General features: G+C 42.7%; 1 protein-coding gene across 1 annotated transcript in view; it reads right to left on the bottom strand.

Annotated features, from left to right (window-relative positions):
- Positions 1–8,650: 8,650 nt before the first annotated feature.
- Positions 8,651–25,350, bottom strand: part of TTC27 (tetratricopeptide repeat domain 27) — a 105,932-nt gene continuing 89,232 nt past the window's right edge. Inside the window, exons 16-20 of the mRNA XM_016218982.2 lie at positions 21,487–21,652; positions 15,325–15,522; positions 13,976–14,087; positions 10,112–10,212; positions 8,651–8,873 (exon numbers count right to left, since the gene is read on the bottom strand). Coding sequence (XP_016074468.2) covers positions 8,751–8,873; positions 10,112–10,212; positions 13,976–14,087; positions 15,325–15,522; positions 21,487–21,652 — 700 coding nt within the window. The 3' untranslated portion in view covers positions 8,651–8,750. The remainder of the gene's footprint in view (positions 8,874–10,111; positions 10,213–13,975; positions 14,088–15,324; positions 15,523–21,486; positions 21,653–25,350) is intronic.

Genomic DNA, 25,350 nt, shown 5'->3' with positions numbered 1-25,350 from the left:
GAGTGAAGCCCTTACCTGAGTGGACCCCTCTCCCTGCCACCGAGTCTCTGTCCCAGGACCAAGCTCAGCCCGTCTGTTTTCACTCAAGTCCTCAGACGCGTGCGGCTCTGGGGCAGGAAAGACACTCTTTTGTTCTATGCGGATGAAACAGGATACTCTTCACTCTGTCTGGTTCAAGCCCCTTCCTAGGAATGCCTCTTTCACACAAAGGATGTACCAGCTACATTCCTGAAGATGAGAGACCAAAGGCTGTCAGGGGTGATTTGTGATTCTTGTGATTCTCAAAAAAAGAGAGGAAAGCGATAGGTGGGCTTATCTGGACGTGTAACAGGGGAGGACAGTGCGATTGGCTGGGTCAGGAGACGGCGAATAAAATCCAGTGGCTTTGATCTGTAGGTCACCAGTTTACTTAGGGTCGCCCTGAGACATTCCCTTGAAATATGTGTTTTTGGAATTCTTCCAGAAAAGCTTAAAGCCCTGGGTTATCTTTTTCTCTTCTGCAGTGGTCTGGATTTTATCATCCCCTGTGAAGCTGTGGGTGAAATTTCACCTTTGCTCAGAAGCCATCCAGGCGCACATAAGCGCTCGCCCTGAAAGGGTGGTGTGGGGACCCTGCCAAGACACGACTGTCGGGATTCCCGTTACAGCCTCGAGGGAAGTCACTGCCCAGCCAGAGCCGTGAGGTGGAGGGGCCCAGGGCCTTGCTGTTCAACTTGGCCATCAAACATCAACAGGGACTTTTTCCATCAAACTACGGAGCCCAGAGGAAATGCCACAGGATATTAAACATGTCAACACCATGCTTTTCGAGAAGAAATGTGAGAAGCTGGCTTTGGTCACCAAGATGGCCACACTCTATCAATGACTCAGTGCTGGCCGGGTTCCCGAGGTCGGTGCCCACAGTCTACGCAGCCGGCAGCGTGGAAAGCACAGGACCTTAACTGTGTGAGACAGAAGGAATCAAGGCTTCCAGTCTAACGTCAAATTATCCACATTTCTGTCCTAGAGTTGTATGTAACACGTTATGTTTTGCTTAAAGAGGTGTTTGGTAAAGAGGAAGGTGAAGAGGAGAGTTAAAGTTACATGGGGTTAAATTTGAGTTTGCGATGCAGTTTCACGTCGAAAAGCGGTATGCGTTCTGAAGAGTCAGCTTTATGATTTGCAGGGAAAATTCCTCAAGGAGCTGGGTCTCCTCCAGAAGGAGAGGCCCAGAGACAGAAACACGTGAAAACCTGGAATGGGGAAAGCAAACGCTCGGCTCACAGTAAAAGTGGCTCAGCTGCTCCAAATATTTGAAGGTCTTTTCACTACAAAATATAATCCACATTCAGAAAAACGTGCAAAACGGAAATGTAGAGCTCGATGATTTGGCCAAAGAACAATGTTAACCATGACCAAGTTAACCAGTGATCCGGCCTCTGCCCAGAACCCTCACGCACCCTCCCGGTCATCCCCAGTGCGCACAAAAGTAACCACTGTCCTGTTTTCCACCGTAACACCTCCTCGCTTTCCTTTAGTGGCAGCGCCCAAGCGTGCATCACAGTGTAACCTGGTTTGACGTCATCTGCTTCCTGAGCTTCCTATTATATGTATGTTGGAAACCTGCAGCGCACATTTTCTTTTTTAATGCCTGACTTCCTCTGCTCAACGTACTGAGATTCCCTCTGCTGTTGCTGTGGCGTCGCCGTGGGAAATTCATTGTTGTTGCTACGTCTCCCTCCCTTGCACGGCTGTCCCGCCACATCACGTCCACTTACTGCTGGTAGGCATGCGGACTGGCGCTGCTCTACACTCGGGTGAGAGTTCGGTGCAAGCGTGCCGGCCTGCATCTGTGCCTGTGAGCATGTGCTCACCGAGGGGGAACTGCCGGGTCACGGGGAACATTTTGCAGAATGTTTGTCTGTTTATATTCCCATCAGCACTGTTTGTGCTGCTTAACGCCCCACCCTCTCCGGCACGTGGTGCGCAGTCATTTCCGTATCGGTCACTCTCGGAGCATGTGTCTTCTCGTCGTGACGTTCAGGGGCATTTCTTGGATGACTGTTTCTGAGTCTATTTTGTAGTTCTATTAGCCATTTGGTTATTTTCTTTTTGTGAGGTGCCCAGTTTCTTTGTTGGTTTTTTTGTGTGTGTGTTTATATGTGTTTAATTCTTTAGATGATTCTGATTCACAGCCATGATTAAAAATCCACCAGACCTTTTAAAAAAATCCACTAGACAACTCAATGAACACAGCTAGGGCTTGAATCCAAGAATTCTGACTCATAATTAACCACTCACCCCTCCCCTCTCTGAACTAATTTTGAAACCAATTAAGGTACAGGCGCTGGACTCAGATGGAAATCAAAATGTTGGTTTTATTATTCTGATGTGTTGTCACCTTGGGCCCCTGGATACTCCTGAAGTCTGGCTCTGGGGTTAATCCATGAAGGAAGACTTTGGGCCTGTAGAGCAAATGCACATCAACCCAGAACCACTGCCCGTGAGGGAGAAGAGACGGGGGGGTCTCCTAGACAAGCCTGGGCCTCGCGCACCTGTGCTGACATGGGGAGCAGGTGGGGAAGAGAGTGCAGCCTCTCTCTTGGCAGAAAAGTCTTGAGAGAGAGAGAGAGAGACAGGCAGGGAGTCAGCCTTGCCTGGTGCCTTAGGCCGCTCCACTGGAGTGGAAGGAGTGGAGGCTAAGTGGCTAAACTGTCCCTCCATTTCTTTTCCTTCCTGGCTTGTGGAATAAAATTCTCTTCTACAGAAATTGGGGAGCGGGGAATAAGTGTTCCTCCCCACACCTCCTGTATCTCACACCACTTTCCTATCAGTCCCACTCTAAAGCCAGGCAAAACGTGGCTTTGCGGTGGGCCTTTCAGTCTAAAAGGCCCCTCTGTCCCTCCCCCAGCACCCCTTGCTCACAGGGCCAGAGGGATGCATTCACCTAGAGCCTATACTACCCCACCCAGACCATGCTCAGGCACCTGGGACCCCCGAGCCCCCTGGGCAAAGGCCCAAGGCCTGCATCGTGGGGCGCCCCACGATGCAGGCCTTGGGCCTCTTCCTGGGACCCACGCTGCTGAGGGTAGCATGGCTGTTCCGTGTCCTCGCAGGTCAGGGGGCAGCTGGTGGCGGTGGTATGACAGACCTGAGACTTGCCTGCGGTGGGCCCATGTGCACATGCGCACCCCTGCAGGGTGGGGTGGGCTGAGGGGGGCCGATTTCCCTGCACCACAGTCTCCCAGCCTGGAATTCTGAGGTTTTGAGGATCCTAAATTAAAATATGGCCTCCCAAGTCAGTAGAAAGGAGTATTTGTCAAGATGAAAGCATAAAACAGATCTTATTGAACAGTGTCTCAGCTTGATTTATAGCATTCAATATTTAGATATGTGGTGTGTGGGCCTCCCTTTGTCCTCTAGCTCTGAGCCCCACCAGGTTAAAGACAGGCCTACATCCGAGTCCTTTATTAAAAGGCTTCATGAGTTTTCTAAAAGGCCTCTTTCTCTGACATACATATCTCAGTCTACAAGGATGTGCAGAAAAATGCTAACGTGGTTATCTTCCTCAGGGGTGGGATCTGGGGATTTAATTTTTTCCTTCTTGCTTATTTATATTTTCTACCTTTTAGACAGTGACCATGGGATGGAACACATGTGTAACTTATTAAAGGGGGAAGGTGAACATTAAGCAGGGCATACCTGTGAAAACAATAACCCTGTGTCCTGCCGGTTATGGTCAGGGAATTTGCTATGTGCAGCCACCCTAGTTCTGTACCTGCATTTTTTGTGAAAAAGAACTGTTGAGGCATAAGCAGGATGTTTTGGTCACACAGCTGTAAAAATACCAAGACGGCTTTAGCCGCCCTGGAACCAGACATCCTATAGGCCAAACTGATTTCAGTAAGGAGAGCAACAAAGGGCACAGGAACCTGGAAAACGCCCGCAGCATTGCTTCCCAAACCCCAGGGTTATAGCCCCCCGGGGATTAGGGAAACTGGAGCCAAGTGGCTGTACGCCCACCCCAGGGACTCCACCAGTCCCAGGACCTGAAAGACCATCCACAATGCCCTTCTCCTGATCATAACAAGAACTAATTGTGCCAGTTGCTCACAAAACCCTTCACACACATCATCTGATATGACCCCCACGGCAATTCTGTCAGGTCTGTAGGGTGGCTATTTGCATTTTATAGTTGAGAAAATTGAGGCCCAAAGAGACTCAGGGCTCAGGTGTGGTCATGGCTAGGAAGTGGGCATGAAATCCAGGTCTTCTAACCCCGCAATCATTCCAATCAACCAATTCCCATTTTGTCATTTTCCCACGGATTCTTCCGTCTCACCCTCCCTCTTCCCTTCTCCTACCACTAACCTGAGAAATTCCGATGGCAGGAAGTTGGTTTTCTTTCTCCTATACTCCATCAAAATCCATCACTGCCTGTTTCACCCCTTCCCCGCTCTGCACTCAGCCCAGAAACAGGGAAAGATCGCTAGAGTGAAAGTGCTGAGAATCATGACACTGGCCTCATGGCCCAGCAGCACTGAGTCACCCAGCTCCTGGTTGGGGAACAGAAAAGGTGTGTCAATGCTTATTACCCTGGGGTTTCTCAGATCTCTTACCTGTGTTTCTGTTCAAAGCACTGCTCATGCATCTTCCCCACTGATCTTGTTATAACATCTCTGCCCCATGGATCGCTGACAGGCTGCAGAGGGGTAAGGACTTCAGGTCCCGCAGTAATAGAGTCTTCAGCAAACACTTGTCTGGAGGAGCACTGTGTAGTAACTTCTGTCTGCCTATAGATACTGACGCTCATCTGGGCCCTCAGTCTGCAAAGTTAGCAGTGCACAGGTTAGCTCCTAACATGATTTACTGCCACCCACCCCCACATCCTCTTCTGGCGACACCACCACAACAGTTTCAGAAATGGCAGACGCTTACCGTTCAAAAGACCACATTTACCTAAGTTTCCTGCCTCCCAGTCCTTGGCAGGAGTCCCCTTCAGGGATCACAATGTTGGCACAGGGCCAAGAGATGGTGTGGGTGACTCACAGGTCACTGCAGTTTATGAGAAGTCAGAATAATAAAAGGGAAGGCAGGTCTGACATCACTGGCAAGGGACACGTTTGGGTGTTGTGCTAAGCGAATTAATTACAGCCAGCTCTGAATGGTGTGGGAGGAGAGAAGGCCTTGCCGAACAAAGCCAGGCCCAAGGAAGAGAAGGGCCGTGTAAAGAGTCCGCCCGCTCTGCTAAACGTGTGCAAATCTTCTCAAAATGGACATTAACTTGTTATTGATCCTAAAGTCAAAGGAAAAAACAAAATCCACTCAAACTCCTTATTCACCACTTTATTACCCAGGGTGAGAGAAGGTGCTTCGTGATAGTGAGGGCGCTCGCACACACATAATTGGTTTCTAAATTGGCTTTGCTGCAAGCTGCATGTTGAGAGTAAAAAGTACCTCTTTGTCCATTAGGCCCCTGCAATTTATAGAAATAAGGACAGAAAAAATTTCAAGATAAGCTCAGCATACAGTTCACTTGGTGAAAACCTAATGCAGCTACAATTATCCGCAGGCCTTGGTCTGTGAAAGACTCTCCAAGAGTTAAAAGCAAGTCAGCACTACCTTGAGCCCATAAGGGATTACTCTTTTATTAGTATAGTCTTGGGATTAGTGGGAATGTCTGTCTAATGAATGCAGCTACTATATTTGAGCACATGCCTGAATGAGCTACTTGTTGATTGAAACCTATCTATTTATAAGCACTTCTGCACGTCATGAAAACTCCATCTGTATCACCACAGCGTGGCGCCCGCCGCTGAATAAAGGCTCTTTGCCGGTTCACCACGGGCCTGCCGAGGGGCGGGCAGAGGGGAAGGGCGCTGCATCCACTTAACAGGTTTTATTCCTCACTCCTGGCCAGTAAAGCAGCGTCACCTTATCTAAACAGCGATTCAGATTGATGTGGATGTTATAAAAACAGAAATGGAAAAGAGAATACTTTTATTCAGACTCGCCCAGATGGTAAATGTAATAGATTTACCACGATTTGGGGAAATGGTCACCAACAGCCCGAACCGGCCACAGCTCCACTTATGTCACAATCTTTGAATGTCGCCTGGAAAGTAGGTGGGTTTACTCTACATGCTGGGTATCATTTTTTCTCTGCATTTCTGATGACTAGCACACTAATGGCATGTCCAACAGAAACAAGACCAGCACGCAGAGACGAGCCCTGATACGCAATTAAGCAAGTCAATGCTTTCAATGTTTGGGGTTCTCATTACCATCTGAGCCTCTGTTTGAGGGAAGGCCAAGCTCTCCAGGCCCAAACGAGAACCTCAGATTCTTTCTGGGGTTCTGTAGTTCTGCACCCCACCACTCAACTCGCCACCCTGACACCCCCCCATGGTTCTGCTTCCCAGACTCAATGCCACTCTCTAAGCTTCCTGGGTTTTGAGTGTGGGTGTAGAGAAGGGATTTATTATTCCATCAGGATTTATATTAACTCATTTATAGTTTGGGACTCCATTTACTATGCTACTTCTTCAGAAAAAAGGCTAACAAAGAATTTATTAATTTTTTTTTTAAAAGACAATCTTAACTGAGAGCTCCCAGAATTTCTCTCCTTGAAGAACCTTATAAACAATGACAGGCAAGTTTTCCAGGTACCCCACTGTGAGAAGACTGACGTCAGCTGACGTTTGGAAGTGTTTTTAGCCCCAACACAGCAAGGAGAAAGAATGCAGGAGTTCCTGGGCATTGAATTCTGGCCATTTCTCTTTCTAGAATCTGTGACCTTGAGTTTCCCGGTGGTATCACAGATTACCTAGTACACAGTGAGAACTCAATACTGTGTAACCATCAGCATCATAATCCATGAGAGGAACGCAGTAAAGATGGGAAGATCACATCTATGTCTTTTTAGCTGACAAAACAAAAAAAGTAATTTTGAAAACAAAAGTATTACTACTAGAAAACGAAAGTTGGAATTTATAAAAGGTAAGGCGTTTGGAAATAGCAAATATTTAAATCATAATGTAGCCATATGAAGCACCAAGGACGCTCCAGCAAATGAGATACAGCCGTGTACACAGACACTGTTATGGACTCTCAGGCTGGGTGAGAGGCTGCACGAGATTCAGAACCTGCTGGAAGCTGCTGCTGTCACCCCTAGTTTTACAGATGAAGGAATCAAGTTAAACATTCACATAAGATTACTAAATATAACTAATAGGTTGTGTCTTTAAAAGAAGACACCTAATAGTTCTCTCCGCTGTGAGATGGTTCCGAGAGAGAAGAGGGTGTACAGCTGCGTCCTGGAGACTCCGGCCCAGCACGGAATCTGACAACGGGCCTGGAAGGGGACAGGCCTTTCGTGACTCGGTCTGTCAGGTGCCTTCCTGCCTTGAACCCAAAGTTGAATAAACTGAGAACTGAAAATGAAAACTTGTGAGCCCTTTCTTCAATCACTTGTTTCCTGAACTCTTTGTACTCTCTAGTATTTATCTGTTTTCTGTTGGGGTTCACAACTAGGTACTGACAGAGTTCATCTTCAAACCTCGCTCCGCCCACCCACCCACCTATTCCCCAACAGCCGCCATAAAAGCCTGAGTGAACATTTAACGTTAACTCATGCTACCACCTCATTTCTTGGTCTTTCTCATAGTTATTGTGTCTCCTGTAAGAGAAACCGCTTTGGGGCATACGTTGACTTTTTTTAGGCTCTTATGAGATTAGAGAAGCGGGTGGTTAAGAAAGGGATGCCCTGGTAAACATTCATCACCAAAATCGTTGCAAGTTTTTAAAGACTGTTTTTTTTAATGTTCGGGATACTTATATTTATGGATTATGGATTTTTAAATTCCCAAAGGCAGTTGAAACTCTACAAAGATGCAAAGAACAGAAATTATTCACATTTTATAAAAAAGAACATGGAAAAAGGCAAGGGTCAAAAGACTTATGCATGGGACCCAAAATTCACCAAACCAGGCCAGGACTCAAAATTCCTCACTGTGACTTTTCTAGCAAGATTATTAAGCTCAGCTGCTGCCTTCAATACTTGTTTCCATAGACATTACTAAGAAAGCATTTTACTTTGGCATTTTTGTAATATGGCACCGTTTATAGCTGTCTTCACTCATAATACCCTTATTAAACAACCATCTTCAGGGCTGGCGGGATACACGATGAGGGTCGGCCTGGTTACTAGTGGCTAATGGCTGAGACAAAATTTAAGTTATGTCATTTTTTTCTTGCATTTTCTGGATTTAGAAGCTAAACCACGCCCATATTTCTAACTCGGCCAAGCCTGAATCTTTATGACACTGATAAAATCTCAAGAAGTATAAAGGTTTCCATCACCAGAGCTACTCTTCTATCACTTTTGGAGAATGAAGCACACAACCTAATGATTCCACAAACTTGTAGTGTATGATTTCTTCCTGTTTAGACCAAGTTTTTCCAAACAATGATCTAATTCATTTCAGGCTAAGAGAGAATAAACCCCATGCTAAGAAAGAAAACTACAATTTTTTTTGCTTTTTGCTGAAATACCTCAAGAATAATAAAAAATACTGAATTCAACTGTAACTAAGCTAAGGAAATAAGAGACTTTTCACTTACTGTACTTCAGGAAATTCAAACATTTGGAAAAATCACAAAAACAAGAATGTTAGCCATAAAAGAGAAATTTATTTAAAAATCAGTATCTTGTGTTTCAGGTAGAAGGGAAATTCCAGAAGGCGATGGCACCCTTTCCAGACCCAGGATGGTCAATACTGGTTTCGGAACTGGTTGCTTAGGTCTTGGAGGTCTAGTACTAGGGTGTCTAGAGCTGCTATCTCATCAGCTAAATCCCCGGAAAGTTCTCCACTGGCCACATCTGTAAAAAGTTGCTGCAGCATAAAGAACAAAGTAGAACTATCAAAACAACGAAAATCTCTTTAAAATAATATAGCGACAGTACAGAATGAAAGCTCGCTTTGCAGGATGATACGGCAACATTGTAGCAGCAATGGCAGTGTTTGCTCTGCTCACCCCCTGGAAATGTACAAGCTGCAACAAGTAATGGAGTAATTAACAACAGGCCTGAACTTGTAAATTCACATGAGCTCTGCCTTCAAAATTGGTGCTATGAATATTGATCAGTCAGTTCAGTGTCATAGAATGGTTTTTGGATGAAGAGATATTATCATCCAAACAAAACAAACCTATTCATTGTGTATACAAGCAAAAAATATACTTTATATTCATGGTCATATAAAAAGGACCCTTTATGCTAATTATTGGAAAATTAATTATAGCTTAGGATTCAGAGGCCACAAAGATGATCAAGATTTGGTAAAAGCAAAAAAACCCAGCAAAATGAAATAAAAATGAATGAGCCCCCCTCCTGTAAAAGGAACTGCCTTGGGAGGTGCACTGCAGCCTAGTTCCATATGCTCCACGGCCGCCGCTCTAGGATCTGCCTACTGAGCCCAGGAACTGGGTGATTTCCAGGCACCCCATGCTCCAGCCCCCAGCACCCACCCACAGCCACAAGTGTAAGCTGAAGGTATGCACATTCATTGTCAAACCTGAGTCACCCGTCTACCTTAACAATTTTTGTCAAATCCACATACAATCTACTTACTATTTTTTCTTTAATTTTCATATAATAAAAGTCTTGTTCAAAAGAAACATTTCAGCATTACTGCACATGAGAAATAGGCATGACATTCATGATACTGTTAAGTCTAATGTGCCAGTTATGCTTTTTCTAATATGCACTGAAATAAATATATATTAAAATCCTAAGGCTACCCAAGTGCTACCAGTGGCACATATGCCACACTTTGGGAAAAGTCATAATAAACTGAAGAGTACAGTTTTAATTTAATTTAGAGAAAGCATTAAGGGCTGGACTGTAAGTATTAATTTCTAAGAGTTCTAACTTACTCACATTTAGGGTGGTCTAGCCATTGGGCCAATAAAATCCTCACCAGTACAAGTAACTAACTACCTGGGGGTTAATATAAAAAATGTAACGTGGCCCTAAAATTACCCCAATGTAAAAGAAGATTTAGGAGCAGCTGGCTGGCACTAAAGCCTTTTTCTATAGGACAATCCTAATTAATCCACGTTCCACTCTCACCTTCGCTTTAGACGACAGGCCCCGTAAGTTGAGCCGAGCTGAGGAAAGCGCTTGCACAGCCTCTTGGGGGCTGGATTTGTTTTCGCTGCATTTCACAGCCACTGAAGACAAACACAGGGAAAACATCCATAAAAACTACTGCTGATCATTCAGAGGTAAGAAAAAAACAACTCCACAATTATTTATTAAGAGTTTATAATAACAGGCTTTAGAAACATTTCTCCATGGGAAGTTTTTAATTTGGAAGGAGGATATTAATTACGTGCAAAATTCTCCCCTTTAACTTTCTTTAAGAAGGACAACTTATTGGTAAAAGGAGAATTTTGAAGAAAATAGGTAAATGTTGGTGAGTTACAAGATCACTGGGAAGAGACACCCCCCAAACACACACAGAGAGAGTGAGAGAGAGAGAGAGAGAGAAATCAGGCAGAAACTGACAGATGGAATTGAACAGAAGTGCCCACAGATGCATCACTCTTGTGGCTTCCCCAGGACTGAGTCCTTAATGGGGACTCACGACTGCTGATGATACTCGTCCATGGAAGTGGCATGACAAATAGTCAGAGCTCAGTTCCTACTGCAGTTTCACACTCAGGGTTTACATCACCATCTGGGAGAACTGATCTCAACAACCTAGGTGCCTGTACTCAGGATGCAAACACAGCCAGGCTCTGGGATTGCTGAGCCTTGCCTGGCCCAGCATCTGCAGGGAGTGGGGGGGAAGGAAGTCCTCACCCCCAGGACTCTGCCTCCAGCATTCTGGAGAGCCCCTTTTCCTGAAACTTGAAATTATGAAGGGGCGTGATCCTCCCTGGCAGAAGACCAGCTATTAATGCTTTATAAAAACAAGAGAAGGGCTTTGTAAAAACATAATGCTGGTGTTTGTTTCTGTATGATCTGTTCTCATTTTTGTTGCCCTGAATGATGCTAACTATAAGCAGAACAATCACTACACTGCATTTTAAAACTACACTACAGCCTGTAGCTGCTGAAGTCTACTTAGTACTCTAGATCTTAGACCAGGGATAGGAAATGGGTTTCTTTTTGCATGCAAATTTTAATCATTTGGTGGAGGTTACCTGCGCCTGGCAAAATGGTTTGGTCACTAATTAATAATATCTTCCATGGCTTGTAAAAACTGGATTTAACATTACTATTTCAAAATAATGATTAGGCTTTGACATTTTCTCAGCCAAGGAGTGAAAGGATGCATGGTAATCGGCCATGTCAGACTCATTCCCAAAGGGCTGAACCCAGAGGTGGTGAGCAATACGATGTCTGTGTCCCTGAGCAGAGGAAAGCTGTAACTACCCCGGCTGAGGCATTTGGGCTGATTAATGCCTAACTGACATCAGAAACAGCTGTGATTCTTTTTTCAATCCTTTATTTTCATTCTGAGAAAAACAAAAATAGAGCAAAAAAACAAACATACACTCTATTAGTCCCGTTCCCCAAGCCTGTCTCCAAAAGGCATGTGAGATGGAGAAAAACAGACAGACAAATAGACAGGCAGATAGAGAATTAAAAAGAGAAAGAGAGAGAACCTGCTGTTCCAAATCACCAGGAAACCTAGGAGAGCAGTGTTTTTCCTCCAGGCAGATTTTTAGGTAAAATGAAAAACTATTATTTTAAAAGTTCCTGGATGGCAAAGAAAGACTGCACCTTTGCCGGCCCTGCCCAGAAACCGGAACCGCTGAGGCTGTCGGGGAAGACCCTGCAGACAGCAGACGGGCACACAGTGGCAGCGCTGCTACAGAAGGGTCTCAAGCACATAGAGAGGCGGCAATGTCTTATCAAGCTTTCTGAAGCACATGGCTACTCCTAAAAATAGCAATCCAACAAGGAATAAATGATGTGGTTTTTTAATGTTATATTTCCTTTTCAGAACTGGGTGGGTGGAGAGCAGCATTGGGGAGGTATAGTGGTGGAGAGAATGAGAGAGCCAGCTCGTCTCCCGCTGAGCACTGGACACAAGAGCCACAAAGAGCAGATTAGGACTCATCTTCGTAAATCTAAACTGTCACTAGAAATGAAAGCTGAGCACCCACACTCTCTGCTTACAGTGCTGCAGGAGCACCCACAATTCAGAGGAGAACTGAAAGGAAGAGAAAGTTGTTTTTCTCAAAGTATTGCTCTGATGGAAAAAAGTATCAAAAATAGTGTAAAACCAACTTTAAGATGCAAAATAAAGATTTTCCCTAGAGTACCCCTTAAGCTGCCTGTTTATATCTGACAGGCTTAATACCATAACTTAGTGAAGACAGAAAATATCTTGGCCTTAACTGTTCCACAGCCAGCCGTTCACAGAAATGCTTAGGGCTGGCAGGGTGACGTAGGTAAATTCTTCAAAGTAAATGGCACCCTGCTATGATTATGTATGTAACACAGCTGAGCATGGGTCTCCCCAGACACAAGGTCAAAGGCATAAGGCCTGAACTCCAGCTGAGCGCACCTGCCACGAGGCCAGCACATCCACATCCATTCTAGCCAGGCAGACGGTCCTCCCACTGGTCTCTCACAATTGTGTCAGGCTTTCTACACTGAATCTCAGCTACACAGCTACTCAGCTACACTTCTGCCTTATCTGTCAAGGTGTAGGTGACTCAGGAAACTGGATATTTATATATTTTTATCAATGATCTCAAAGGCCATAGTAGAATTATTAACTACTAAATCCATTTCTAGCTTGTTTGAATATTGTTACATCTTTAAAGGCAAGTTAAACTTTATCCTGTTCATTTTTCTCTTTTAGTCTGAGTCCCTTATCACACAGCTGAGATCTTCTGCCCCAGAAGAACCGGGGGGGGGGGGGGGGGGGGGGAGAAGCAAGGGATTAGCATTTAAACCATGTGTAAGATAACGGTAAGTATTTTTTAAATGTTATCTTTTTCATTTATGTTTGTGTTTTCATTTAATCTTCATAACTACAATAGGCTGGCATATCCCCTTTTTCCCATGAGAGCGCTAAGGCTCAGAGAGGTTAGGTAATTTACCCAGAGTTACCCAGCAAGTGTGCGGGAGAGCAGATCCTGGCACTCGGGCCCCCCTGATTCCGGAGCTCTGCCCTTTCCTTCGTCCCTCACAGTCTCTTACTTGCTGTAACTATTAGTTGCAGAAGAATTTAGAGGAGGACTTTAGGATGGCTTCACAGTGCTTGTGATTCAGTTCTTAACATTGTGGTGTCATCATTTTATTTGAACTGCAATCCCAGGGCATCATGCACCCATAATCAAATATAAATATAAAAATGCATCACTAAATTTAACTGGTATATTTTTCATTAATGCATACAATTAAAAACAGCCTTTATCTGAACTATATTTACCCCACAGGTATACAACTTTATATATAAGGTTGCTCCTCCCCTCAAATATCACCCACTACATTTCTCCAAGATATTTGATTATATTTTTAATTTCTTTTATATATGCAATAGCTCTTTGTATACTGCTATGTATCCCAGAAATCTACATATTTTATGAATAAATATTTTCATCTACAAAGGAAGACGATGAGTCAGGAAAATTTAACATATATCCTTAATACTATGTATCAATGCAAACAGACTCTGTGTGACATGAAGGTTAGAGTTGTAAAGATATCTCACATCTCTAAAATTTCTAATACCTATCATTTACTCAAATAAGTATTTAAATATTTAAGCCTCCATCCTATTTCTTCTTGTTGCTCAAAAATGCCTGCTACACAGTAGTTGATCTATAAATGTTTGCTGAATTAAATACAACAATTTCAATATAATGAAAGAATCTGAAATTATTTGTAATGGAACTTTGCTCTTGACTACTGCCTTATCAGTAAAAATACATTCAAATACAGCATGGATAGCAAATGTTATATCAGTACCATGTGCAAGTTCTAAGGCTCTCCGAACCAGCTCCTTAAATGATGCAGTGTCTTTCTCCCAACCACTGGACTGTGTGTCACACTTATAGGCCTTAGAGAGATACTTGAATGCCTGAGGAAAGAAAAAGAATAACATTCAGAACAACAAGCAGAATTCACATTTCAAACTGTTTCCTGGAACTAATTGCAACTGGAAAGCCAGTGTCCATGGGACACAGCACAGTCTCCCTCACTCTCATCAAAGCAGGGGCACGAAGCACATCCAACAGTGATCAGCACCGAAAAGAAGTGATGCATCTGGACAGAGACACCTCCCTGCACACAGAAATACACAAACGCCCAACGTGGAAATCTACAGGAAGTGTACACATGTGCTTACCATTCGTAGCCATCAGCTTAAGAGACCAGTTAAGAGGATGAGGTATGAACTTGGTGAAACTACAGAATTATTGGGAGGTGTGAAAACTCACAAGAGTTTAAGACTCTTCCTTTCACAACCCGGTTCTTGAGGGAGAAGTCACAGATGAAAGAATTCAGAGTACCCTAATTCCATACAGACAAGGGAGCACATAGTTCAGGAAGATGTGGAAGGACAGAAGGCGGGAGTGGGTGCGTGCGTGCGTTCCCCAGCTTAGAAGGTCCTGGGAGAAGGCAGCTGGGTGGACTGAGGGAGGAGAGGGCAGCTAAGGATCCCATAGATCAGCTGTGCTGTGGCTAATTCCAAACTCATGCCGGACTACACTTGATTTGTTGTGGATGTTTTGAAAAGAACACAATCATTCCAAACTTGGAAACCCTGGAAGCTCCAGCACGTTCTAAGCTAAGAGGCCAGAGGCATAACTGCAGTGTAAGCGGTGTGCCTGTGAGACCTCAGGGCAACCTCTGTCAAGGTTTCATGTTTAGACTCTAAAAGCTCTTCTCCAATATTCTTATCTGGCTCCTTTTTCTTTTTCGCTTTCATAGTCCCCATCTCAGATTTAAACACCCTTTTGTCCTGGTTCCCAATCTCCCTTCGTCCTTGCAAGGAGCCTGTAGAAAGGGTGCAGAGGAAACACTGAGCGCCAGCCGTTTGCCGCAGCTCTGATAGGAAAGAAAGCAGCTTAGCGATCCTTTGACAGGAAACAGAGAGCAATTATATAAGAAAAATTCATGGACAGAGAAAAGATGAATGCTTACAAGTCTTAACCTGCCCACAATTCAAAGTGCTTATGTTAAAGACTCAATCAAAACTGAAAACTTGAGCATATTAAACTTATCTTTCCAATCATTCAACTTTTCCTCCAACCACGAGAAAAGCACATCCACTACACACACGTCCAGACAAGAGCCAGGAGTGAAGGAGGACCTACCTTTTCGTTGTCATCAGGCATCTTGCTCTGCCCATTCCCATACACTTCGGCGTACAGCCTCCAGATTTCCCCGTCATTTGTCACTCTTGAAGTCACTCTGCCAAACAACTCCCGCAGCTTTCCTTTGAGGCTGGTTGCGACATCTCCCCTGCAATCAGTCATCCCATCAATCACTGCCCTCACGAGGATTTTAAGAACCTTAAAAAAATGCACAGAAGAAAATGGTAAGCTAGAAGCAACCAAACAATAACACAAAACAAAGGCAACCATCACGATCATCAACGACCATGACAAACCTCATGAGACCTGTTAGAACATCATCCTTACACTTTTCTTTTTTAAATATGTTTTTCTTGATTTCAGAGAGAGGAAGGGAAAGGGAGAAACAGAAACACTGATGAGAGAGAAACATCGATCGGCTGCCTCATGCATGCCCCCTACTGGGGATCAAGCCCACAACCCGGGCATGTGCCCTAACTGGGTATTGAACCAGCGACCTCCTGGTGCATGGGATGATGTTTGCTTAACTAATTGAGCCACACGGGCTCATCCTTACACTTCTTAAAAATAAAATTCAAGCCATCCTGAGCCACTCTCCAGAACTGCAAGCTGACTACCTCTCTGGGGTCCCTTTTCAGGCTCCCTGGAGTGCTCTTCTTTCATAGGGCACTGTGCTCAGGGCTCTTTTCTCCTCACCTTGAGTGCTCTGTGAATGGCCTGACCCACACCCGTAACTTCACATATTTTACCAAGTCTACCCGACAGTGTCAGCACAGCTCCAGCCTGACTCCTTTCCGGACTCCATGACGGTGCACCTCAAACCTTCCAGCATGTCCCATCAACATCTCACACTCCTATCCCAGAGTGAAACACAAATCCATCCCTCTTCCTTGACGAGGTCCTGGCTTTTCCTAACTGCTGAATGATAAACTGCTAACGCACCTGCATCAGGCATGCAGGGTACCCGGAAAGCATCTCGTCCTTCCAACTACCCCAGGGCCACTCACCACTTGGCAACTCCTTGTCATCTTGCTTTCATTTGTTTACACCTTCTGTCCCAGATGCTTAGGTGGGGACAGATGGGTTGAGTCCAACAGCAGGCTACATTGTTATGACAAGGCACATCTATCTACATTAGACAATGTATCTCAAGACAGCTTGCTAGAGGCATAGAAAGTGCATCCTCAATCATCTACTGCTGTGAGGGGGGGCCCACTGAAAGAACCAGCTTGACCTGGCCCACGGGCCAACAGCACTGGCAACACTCAGGAGCCTGTCAGCTACATATCCTGGATGGAGACATCAACCCATCTTGGGCTGAGATTCTGCATTTCTAACAAGCCCCCAGGTGATGCTGATGCTGATGGTCTGCAGACCACACTGTGTTCCAAGAGAGGGTGCCCGTATCTTTATTCGTACTCTGAACTTCAGGGAGAGGACCATGTTTCATCAGCTTTTATCACTGGGTCTAACAGTGCCTGGCACACAGTACTGACTCATTAAATACTTGTGCCTAAAAGAAAGGCTGAATGAACACATCTCTTTCAGAAAGTGTGGCTAACAGACACACAACCAGTGCATCACCCTGCTCATGAGTTCTGACCTATGCACGACATGTGGCAGAGGAAATGAAGCTCCTCTGGAGCGTGAACACTTAAGAAGGTGAGCTCAGACTTACGGTCCTAATTACATGCAGTGATAAAAGTGGACAAGAGAAGATTCAATTGTTTTTTCTTTCTTGTTTGGACAAGGTACATTATCTCTGCCTATAAATTCATATTATAATCCCACATGTGTAGTTTTAAATCTGAAAGGAATGAAATTCATATTACAATTCCATACATGGTTTTAAACCTGAAAGTACCAGTACAGAAGAAAGTGTATGAATATGCACCACTCATTTTAAGTGCTCATTCTGTAAACATTTCAAGAATTAACGTGCTTTGAAAGTGATAGCCTACTAAAATAATCACTAGCGTACAAAAGAAGCATACTAAATTAGTAAAATACTTGATTTTTTTCTGGGATCTCACAGTTGGCCCAACATCCCATCCCTCACTGTAGCCTACATGAGGAAACAGTTGGGGGGGGCTGCATTCTCCCTGAAAAGGAGCACCGCAGTTGTGGTGAGTCGAATAGTGTCCCCCTAAAATTCCTGCCTATAAAGAACCTCGGAATGTGAGCTTTATTTGCAAATAGGGTCTTTGCAAATTTCATTAGATAAGTTGAGGTCACAGCAGACTGGATGGGCCCTAAAGCCAATGACCGATGTTCACGCAGGAAGACGGGAGGACTCAGAGAAGCAGACAGTGATGCCACCACAAGCTGGGGAGCGCCTGCACCACCAGAAGCTGGGAGAGGCCTTCAGAGGGAGCAGTGGCCCAGCCCTCTCGATTTCAGATTCTAGCCTTCAGAACTAATGGAGAGAGTAAATTTCTGTTGTTTGAAGATATCAACACTGTGGTAATTAGTTATAGCAGCCTTAGGAAACTAAGTAGAAAGATCAAGACAAAATGAAATCACTGAAACAAACTCTCGCCAGGGCACAGCATGAATGGCTGTCACATCACAGCCTGCCCCTACAAAGGGCTATGACTTCCAGCATCCCACTCACTGGTCAGTCATTCTTTCCTCACATGCAGAAATTTAAAATATCAAGCCTCTCCATCTTTTCTTTAATGAAGTATGGCACTGTGTCATGACTAAAAATGTTTTCTCCACCCCCAAGCTCATAAAAATATTTACCATACTTTCTTTTAGTGCTTTTATGATTTTACTCTTTCATTAATGATGATAAAGACAGTGATGATGACAGCAGCTGCAATTAAATAGCACTTGTCTATGCCAGGCACTATCCAAGCCTTTTACATATATTATGGCATGTAACCCTCACAACCAGCCTGTGGGGCAGGTACTATTATCACCCCTACTTTATGAAAGTAAATAACAAAGCGATCGCGGAAACTCACCCCAGGCCATATAAGCTAGTGACTGGCGGAGGCAGGCGATAAGCCCAGGCTGCCTAACCCCAGAATCTATGCTCTTACTACAACAGAGGCCTGCTTCTCAAGGCATTTCAATTTAAATATTTTATCCATTTTCGTTTATTTTGGTTTAAGGAGTGACGCAGAGCTTCAGTTTTTGGTCCTAAATGCTTGGCCAACTATTCCAATACATATTGAATCCTCTAATTTTATCCCACAGATTTAAATGCCATCCTTATCACATACTAAATTCTCACACTTACTTGGGTCTGTTTCTGAATCCTTTATTCTGTCCCATTTCATCCCTATAGCAGATGTTAACTCTTTATATAACAAGGATATTCTTAGATTTTTATCTTACTATTTGTTACAAATATTTTTGTAACATATATTTATAATGAAGTCATAAAAATTCCTTTATGCTTCTTTTCTTGTTTCAAAGTTTAGAAAATTTGGTAAGTATCCACTTCTATTCCTAATTCTTCTATGAGATGAAAAAATAGTTCACATATATTTAGTCCATTTGGAATTCATTTGGTATATCACCAAATAATCTAAGCCTACTTTTGAGCCCATATGCTCAGAGGGATTTCATTTTTATCAGTATAAACAGCCCTGCAGTCCGTTGCATCCTACTTAAACCAATGTCACATGACTGATTCCCTGTAATGACTTCTGAATCCCTTACCTGACCTCTAGTTCATTTCGGTGATAAAGACTTTGTTTCATCTCTGTCCTGAGCCTATTTCTCACCCCCATCATAGACCACGCCTGGAGGATGCAGCAAGCAGGCCATAGTGGTGGGGAACCACCACTAGGCCTGAAGAGAGCTGACGTTTTCTCACATGGAGAAGCAATTCTCATAAATGCTGAAGTCTCCACAAAGAGAAAAGTGCAACTACCCTCTTCTCCAACACAAGCCTTGAAATCCTTGGCCAAGTCTCACCTAAATCTTGGCCTAAAGCACAAGGTGTTGGCCTTTGGTCCTGGAGGTCTTCAAAGCAGGAAGGAACTGGGTTGCCTCAGGTCTAGTAACAAAAGCGTCCAGGAGGGCCCAAGGCCAGAAACAAAGCCATTTCCCGCCTCCCAGCTTGGCTAGCACCCTGCTCCACTTGGACCGCTCCAAAGAACTTGCTCTGTTTCCTGGTCTGATAACCCTGACCCCTGCCTTCCCCAAACCCTGGTTATCAGAATGAGGTAGGCAGTTTAACATATTCTTTTTTATTTCTTCAGGGGAAAAAAAATTTTAGTGTGTGGAAAAGGTGTGCACAGGCTTTCGGGTAAACAGGCTGGACTCCAGAGTCTAAGGCTTGGCTTTTACCACTTGCGAGCTATGAAACATTGGCCTTACTAGTTCACCTAAGTGAGCATGTCAGCAGTAAAGTGGAGATAGTACCTACTCTACAGAGATAGTGTTTGTGTAAAGCACATTCCTTCCCTCCCCTCTTTTCCTTCAGGTAATGCTCAGCCACCACTTGTTTCAGGACTTCCGTTTGGTTGGCAACCTGCCCCAAGCACATCAACACCACCTCAATCCTTCCCCAAAGAAAACTCCACAGAGAAAGCCACACAAAGAGCATCGATATGAAAGAACACATAGTATATGATTCTATTTACATGACATTCAAGAAAGAGCAAAGCTAAACTGTGGTGACAGAACTTAGAAAGTAATGCCTGGCTGGGGGGAAGGGTGGTGGCTCAGCCGACTAGAAGGGGCTCTCGAGAACTTTCTGTGGTGATGGCAGCGTCCATATCTGTTTTGGGAAGTGGTTGCATAAGAATATGTAATGGTTCAAACACACCAAATTTACACCCAAGATCTGTGCATTTTATGATGTGCATTATACACCAATTTCTCATATGCACATTAAGATGATGGGGAAATGTGCTTTTTAACATAAATCTTCCCACAGACTTCAAGTCAACACGAAGAAGAAAACGGGCATGCCGAAATGTGATGTCTAGCTTCAGTTCCTACCGGCGGCCATAAGACTGGTCAAGCTGTATAACCTCCCTGGGCTACTGGTCACTGCTGTTAAATGAGAAATACTCAGTATCCTCCTCAAACACTCTATGTCCTATAAAAGGTCACCTGTGTGATGTTCTAAGAACATAGTAAGCAGTCAATATATGTTAACCCTCTTCCTGTCCCTTCTATTTATAAAGGGCAAGTGGGGTATAATAACGCATTGTTTAAATTCTTTACCAAAATGCCAAGTTATCAGAGGAGGAGGAGGAGGGGGAGAGGGACAGGGAGAGGAAGGGGCCGGGGGAGAACTGACATCAGAATCACCCTGAGGACAAGCATAAGGACAGATAAGGGCTGCAAGGAGCACAAGGATGCCCATGGCATTGTTTACAGTAGCAGGAAACTGGAACACTGAACAGGGACTAAGTAGGCAGGTACATGAAAGTTAGTTTTATGATAGATTAACAAAAACATGTATAATCCAGATGTGAATATAGATATGAACTATTATAGAAAAGCATTCTTAAGTTATACTAATTTATGCATTAGTCAAAATTAAGACAGATAAAAAAGGCAGAAAATGAAAAGGTAGTATATCCACTTAGTCTTATTACAAATAGTGGGGAAAAAGAATAATTTGTAGTTAATTTACCCTAAGTCTGTATTAAAATGAGTGTGAATTTACACACACACACACACAAATTAAAAGGACAATAATCGCATCTATAAAGAAGTAGAAAAAGGATAAAAAGAGAATTTTAAAGCAAATTAAAATAGAATGGGGTAAGGTGGTGTCAAACATAAGAATATCAGAGGTTTTTATGAAAGACACCTGTTGCTGAACTTATAGAGTCAAATTAGGTTAAATTTTTTTAGCCAAGATAAAAATATTCCAGACAATCTATCAATCACCTAGGTCCACACTGACTAGTTGTCATAAAGCATGATGACAGAAATGTGCAATGAAGCTATATATGACTGAGCTCATCACTAGCCATCAAGACGTTCCCTCAGTGATGACTTACCCACTATGGAGCGATCCTGCCCACTACTGCCACCAGCATCCTATGGTACTTCTAAAGAGAGTTATTAACAGGGCCTACTGTAAACTGAACATTTTCCTATTTATAATCAAGTAAACAATTTATATCCATTAATCAAGTATTAATGCCAAACACAAACTGAAATAACAAAATATTAATATCCTACCTGAACGTCTTTATATTTGTCTCTTAAGTCCAAGAGCCGGTGATAAGCTTTAATGGCTTCAGAAAATTCCCCAACATCAGTGCTTGTGAGAATGTAGTTTTCCCAGATCTGCCAGTGTTCATAGTTGCACTTGAGGGCTTCTTGTAAAGTTCTGAAAGCTTTCACTCTATTGAAGGTCCAAGTTGAGAGAGAACAACATGAATAACCACAGCTAAATAAGCCATAGCTAAGTGTATAAACATTAATGTGGACTTTCTGTCAGTCCTTAATTACTCATATTAATAAATTAGAGGTTCAAACAACTCCAAACCATCTCAAATTTCACTACAAATTTTTAAAAATTTTAAAAGAAGCAGGCAATTACAAAACAAAAACAGGTGGAAATAAAACAAGAATAGGGAGATGTGAATAAAAACAAACTAGAAATTTTGGAATTGAAAAAGACATGAGAACAAAGCCAGAAAACCTCAATAGGTGACAAAAACTAGACTGCATACAGTCAGAGAGAAAACAGATGAACTAAAAGATAATAGTGAGGAATTCACGTAGAATTCAGAATTAAAAGTAAGAGAGTAATAAAGAAACAAAGGACAGGATGAGAGAGGTAAGCCTCAAACATACATTTGGTAGACATTCCAGAACGAAAAAATGCAGAAAATGGCAGGATACAATATTTGAAAAGACATAGATGAGCCTTTTCCAGAACTTAACAAAGATCTAAATTCTATGATCAAAAGTATACTTTGCATACTGAGCATTATAAAGATAAACCAACACCTAGACATATTATGTGAAATTGCAGAACATAAAGTCAATCCTAAAACCTACAAAACAATGACAATTAGAGAACAGCAGATATTATCATTAGCAACAAAGGATGGTAGAAGACTATAGAATACTACCTTTGATGTGTTGAATGAAAGTAATTGTCGGCCTAAAATTTTACAACCAGCTAAATATACCACTCACGTGTAAATGCAAAAGCAAACATTTTCAGATATAGAGATTAAGAAACTTTACCACCTACTGACCCTAACTTAAAAACACTAATACAGGATCCTCTGTTACAAAAATAAAAGGAAATTCAAAGAGAACAAAAGGGGTACAAGAAGTTATCAATGTTGACAACAGAAATTGATTAAATATGCCAGTAAATTTAAATATGAGAATAAAAATTATGAGTTATTTGTGTTTTAAAAAAGTAACACTGAAAGTATATGGACCATATTCTTTTCAACTAAATAAGAAATCAACAGTCAATAGACAGTTTAAAAATTATATGCCTATCCAGCCGGACGTGGCTCAGCGGTTGAGCGTCGACCTGGGATCCAGGCGATCAGGGTTTGATTCCCGGTCAGGGCACATGCCCCAGTTGCGGGCTCGATCAATGACTCTCTCATCATTGATGTTTCTGTCTCTCTCTCTCCTTCTCCTTTCCTCTCTCTGAAATCAATAAAGATATATATTTTAAAAAAAAAAATTATATGCCTGGTCAGAGAAAGACAAATATCACATGATCTCGCTTATATGTGGAATCTAAAGAACTTAATAAACTGATGAACAGGATAGATTCAATGACATGGAAGCATGGATCAGACTGACGAATGTCAGAGGGATGGAGAAGGGCAGGTGGGTGGAAGAAGAGAGAGTAACCAAAGAATTTATATGCATATATGCACAACCCAAGGACACGGGCAATGGTGGGGAGAGGGACTAGGGAGGGGGATGGGACAGGGTGGAATGGGCCATTGGGGACAAAAAGGGACACCTGTAATATTTTAAAAAACAACAACAACAAAAATTATATGCCTGGAAACTTTAAAAAATGCACTCCTAAAAAACAAACCCACAGTGGAGGAAAACAAGAGATTCACATTAGAAAGTAGAAAATATTCAGAAATTAATGAAAGTACTATTTACCACCATATGCAGGATATAGCTGAAGCAGTATTCAGAGGGAAATTTATGCTCTTATCTGCATTAACTATAAGATATGAAAGATGGAAAATAAATGAGTCAAAACATTCAATTTAAATTTGGTGTAAGAAGAATATCAAATAAATTAAGAAACAAGAAAAGATAAAGAAGTAAAATAGTGAAGAATAGACTAATCAACTAAACCAAAAGCTGGCTCTTTGAAAATAACTAGTGAAACAGAAAAATATCTAACTAAATTCCATTTAGAATGAAAATGGCACAAATAAGAATAGTAATTAAAAAAAAAATCATGAGACCACATGGGCAAATCATACAAAATGAGCTAAAGAAATACAAGCCAAATAAATCAATAAAAATTACAACAGGATATGTAGTTTCACAGGCAAGGTTTGCTAAACCATCATGGAATCTTTGTCTTATACCAGCCACTTCAGAAAATAGAGAAAGACTATTACTTGTCATTGAAAAGGAAATCAAAAGAAGCTCATGTCCCCTATTCTCTCAGCAAACAAAAAGATTCTTAATGCTTTACTCTGCTGCCTGGACAAAGACTATAGTTCCCTTACAGATCATAAATGTTTTACTGGACAGTTACCTTTTTCAAATGTATGCTATCGATCTCCCTTTCCAATAATCATTTCTGAGTTTGCTAACTTAAGACCATATGGTCCACCTTACTTTCCCTGCTGAGCCTCAGAGTGTATCATCGAGGCCCCTCCCTCTTCATTGACTTCAAGGCAAATTTTGGAGGGGAGGATGGTGGTTCTTCTTCCCAGGCCATTGTTCTGAGTCACCCCCTTAAACATTTGCAAAGAAGTGTGCCCATGTCATCAGTAATTTCCCCCAAGAGTCACTGAACATACAAATCATTTGATTACTCTCTAATATACCTATGGTATCGATCAAAATAACTTCCTTACAATTAAGTTCTTTCAGACTTTTCGTAATAGCCAATCCACCAGTTTGGTTTTTTATTCTCTTTATTTTAAAAAAATCTACCTTAAGTTACAGTAACTGAACAGTTACTGCAACTGTTACTGGATAGTTACAGTAACCTTTTTCAAATGTATGCTATCACTTTCCCTTTCCAATAATCATTTCTGAGTTTGCTAACTTAAGACCATAGGGGCCACCTTACTTTCCCTGCTGAGCCACTTATCCCTGTACTGATTCATTTATCTCTTGGCCCACATCCTTTACAGATAAAAATGAAAGTATCCTTACACTAACACTTCTTCAGATTCAGCCACAATTTGTTCCTATGGGATTTTATTCTTTTTTTCTTTCTCTACTCCACTCTCTGTGCCCACTCCCATGTAAGAGCAGCTGCCTTCGGCAATGGTAATCTGAGAGACCCCAGTCCCCCACCCACATAGGAGTGGGGCGAGGCTATCCTCCTGGAAAAGAATTCAGCAAGCAGCAATCCACACCAGGCGGTAGATTCTTCCCGGTATGTCCTTCCATCCTCTAATCACAATTTCCTGGCCTCAAAATTTTTGTGATGAAATTCTTTTTTGGTAAACATGGCTTCTTTATAAGGAACTTCAAGTCAGGATTCACTTATCAAACCCACATGCTAGGAACACTGCATAATGAAAGTTGTGTAGGGAGATGGAAAATTTTCCCAAGGTCAGGACATAATGTGAAGGGGAATCAGATGAAACAGAGAAAAGAACTTCAATGAAGAACCTTGTGACAGCAAAGGGATAGACAAGATAGTTTAAAGAGTCACTTTAAGGCATGGATAGGATTCAAGAGGAACAGTAATAACACCCTTGAGTCAAAAATTAGCTCTTTCTTACAACCCCACTTTTACATAAAAACCTATTCGTGGAGTTGCATGAAGACAAGAAAGCATCACAAAGCAGCTGAGGAACAATGTGTAAAAACTCCTAAGAAGAAAGAATTCTTAGGACTGTTGGGCTG

This window comes from Miniopterus natalensis, chromosome 13 (genome assembly GCF_054644295.1).
Source record: "Miniopterus natalensis isolate mMinNat1 chromosome 13, mMinNat1.hap1, whole genome shotgun sequence".
In the NCBI taxonomy this organism is placed as follows: Eukaryota; Metazoa; Chordata; class Mammalia; order Chiroptera; family Miniopteridae; genus Miniopterus; species Miniopterus natalensis.
The sequence above is the reverse complement of the archived record's forward strand: the minus strand, read 5'-3'. Positions and strand labels throughout refer to the sequence as shown.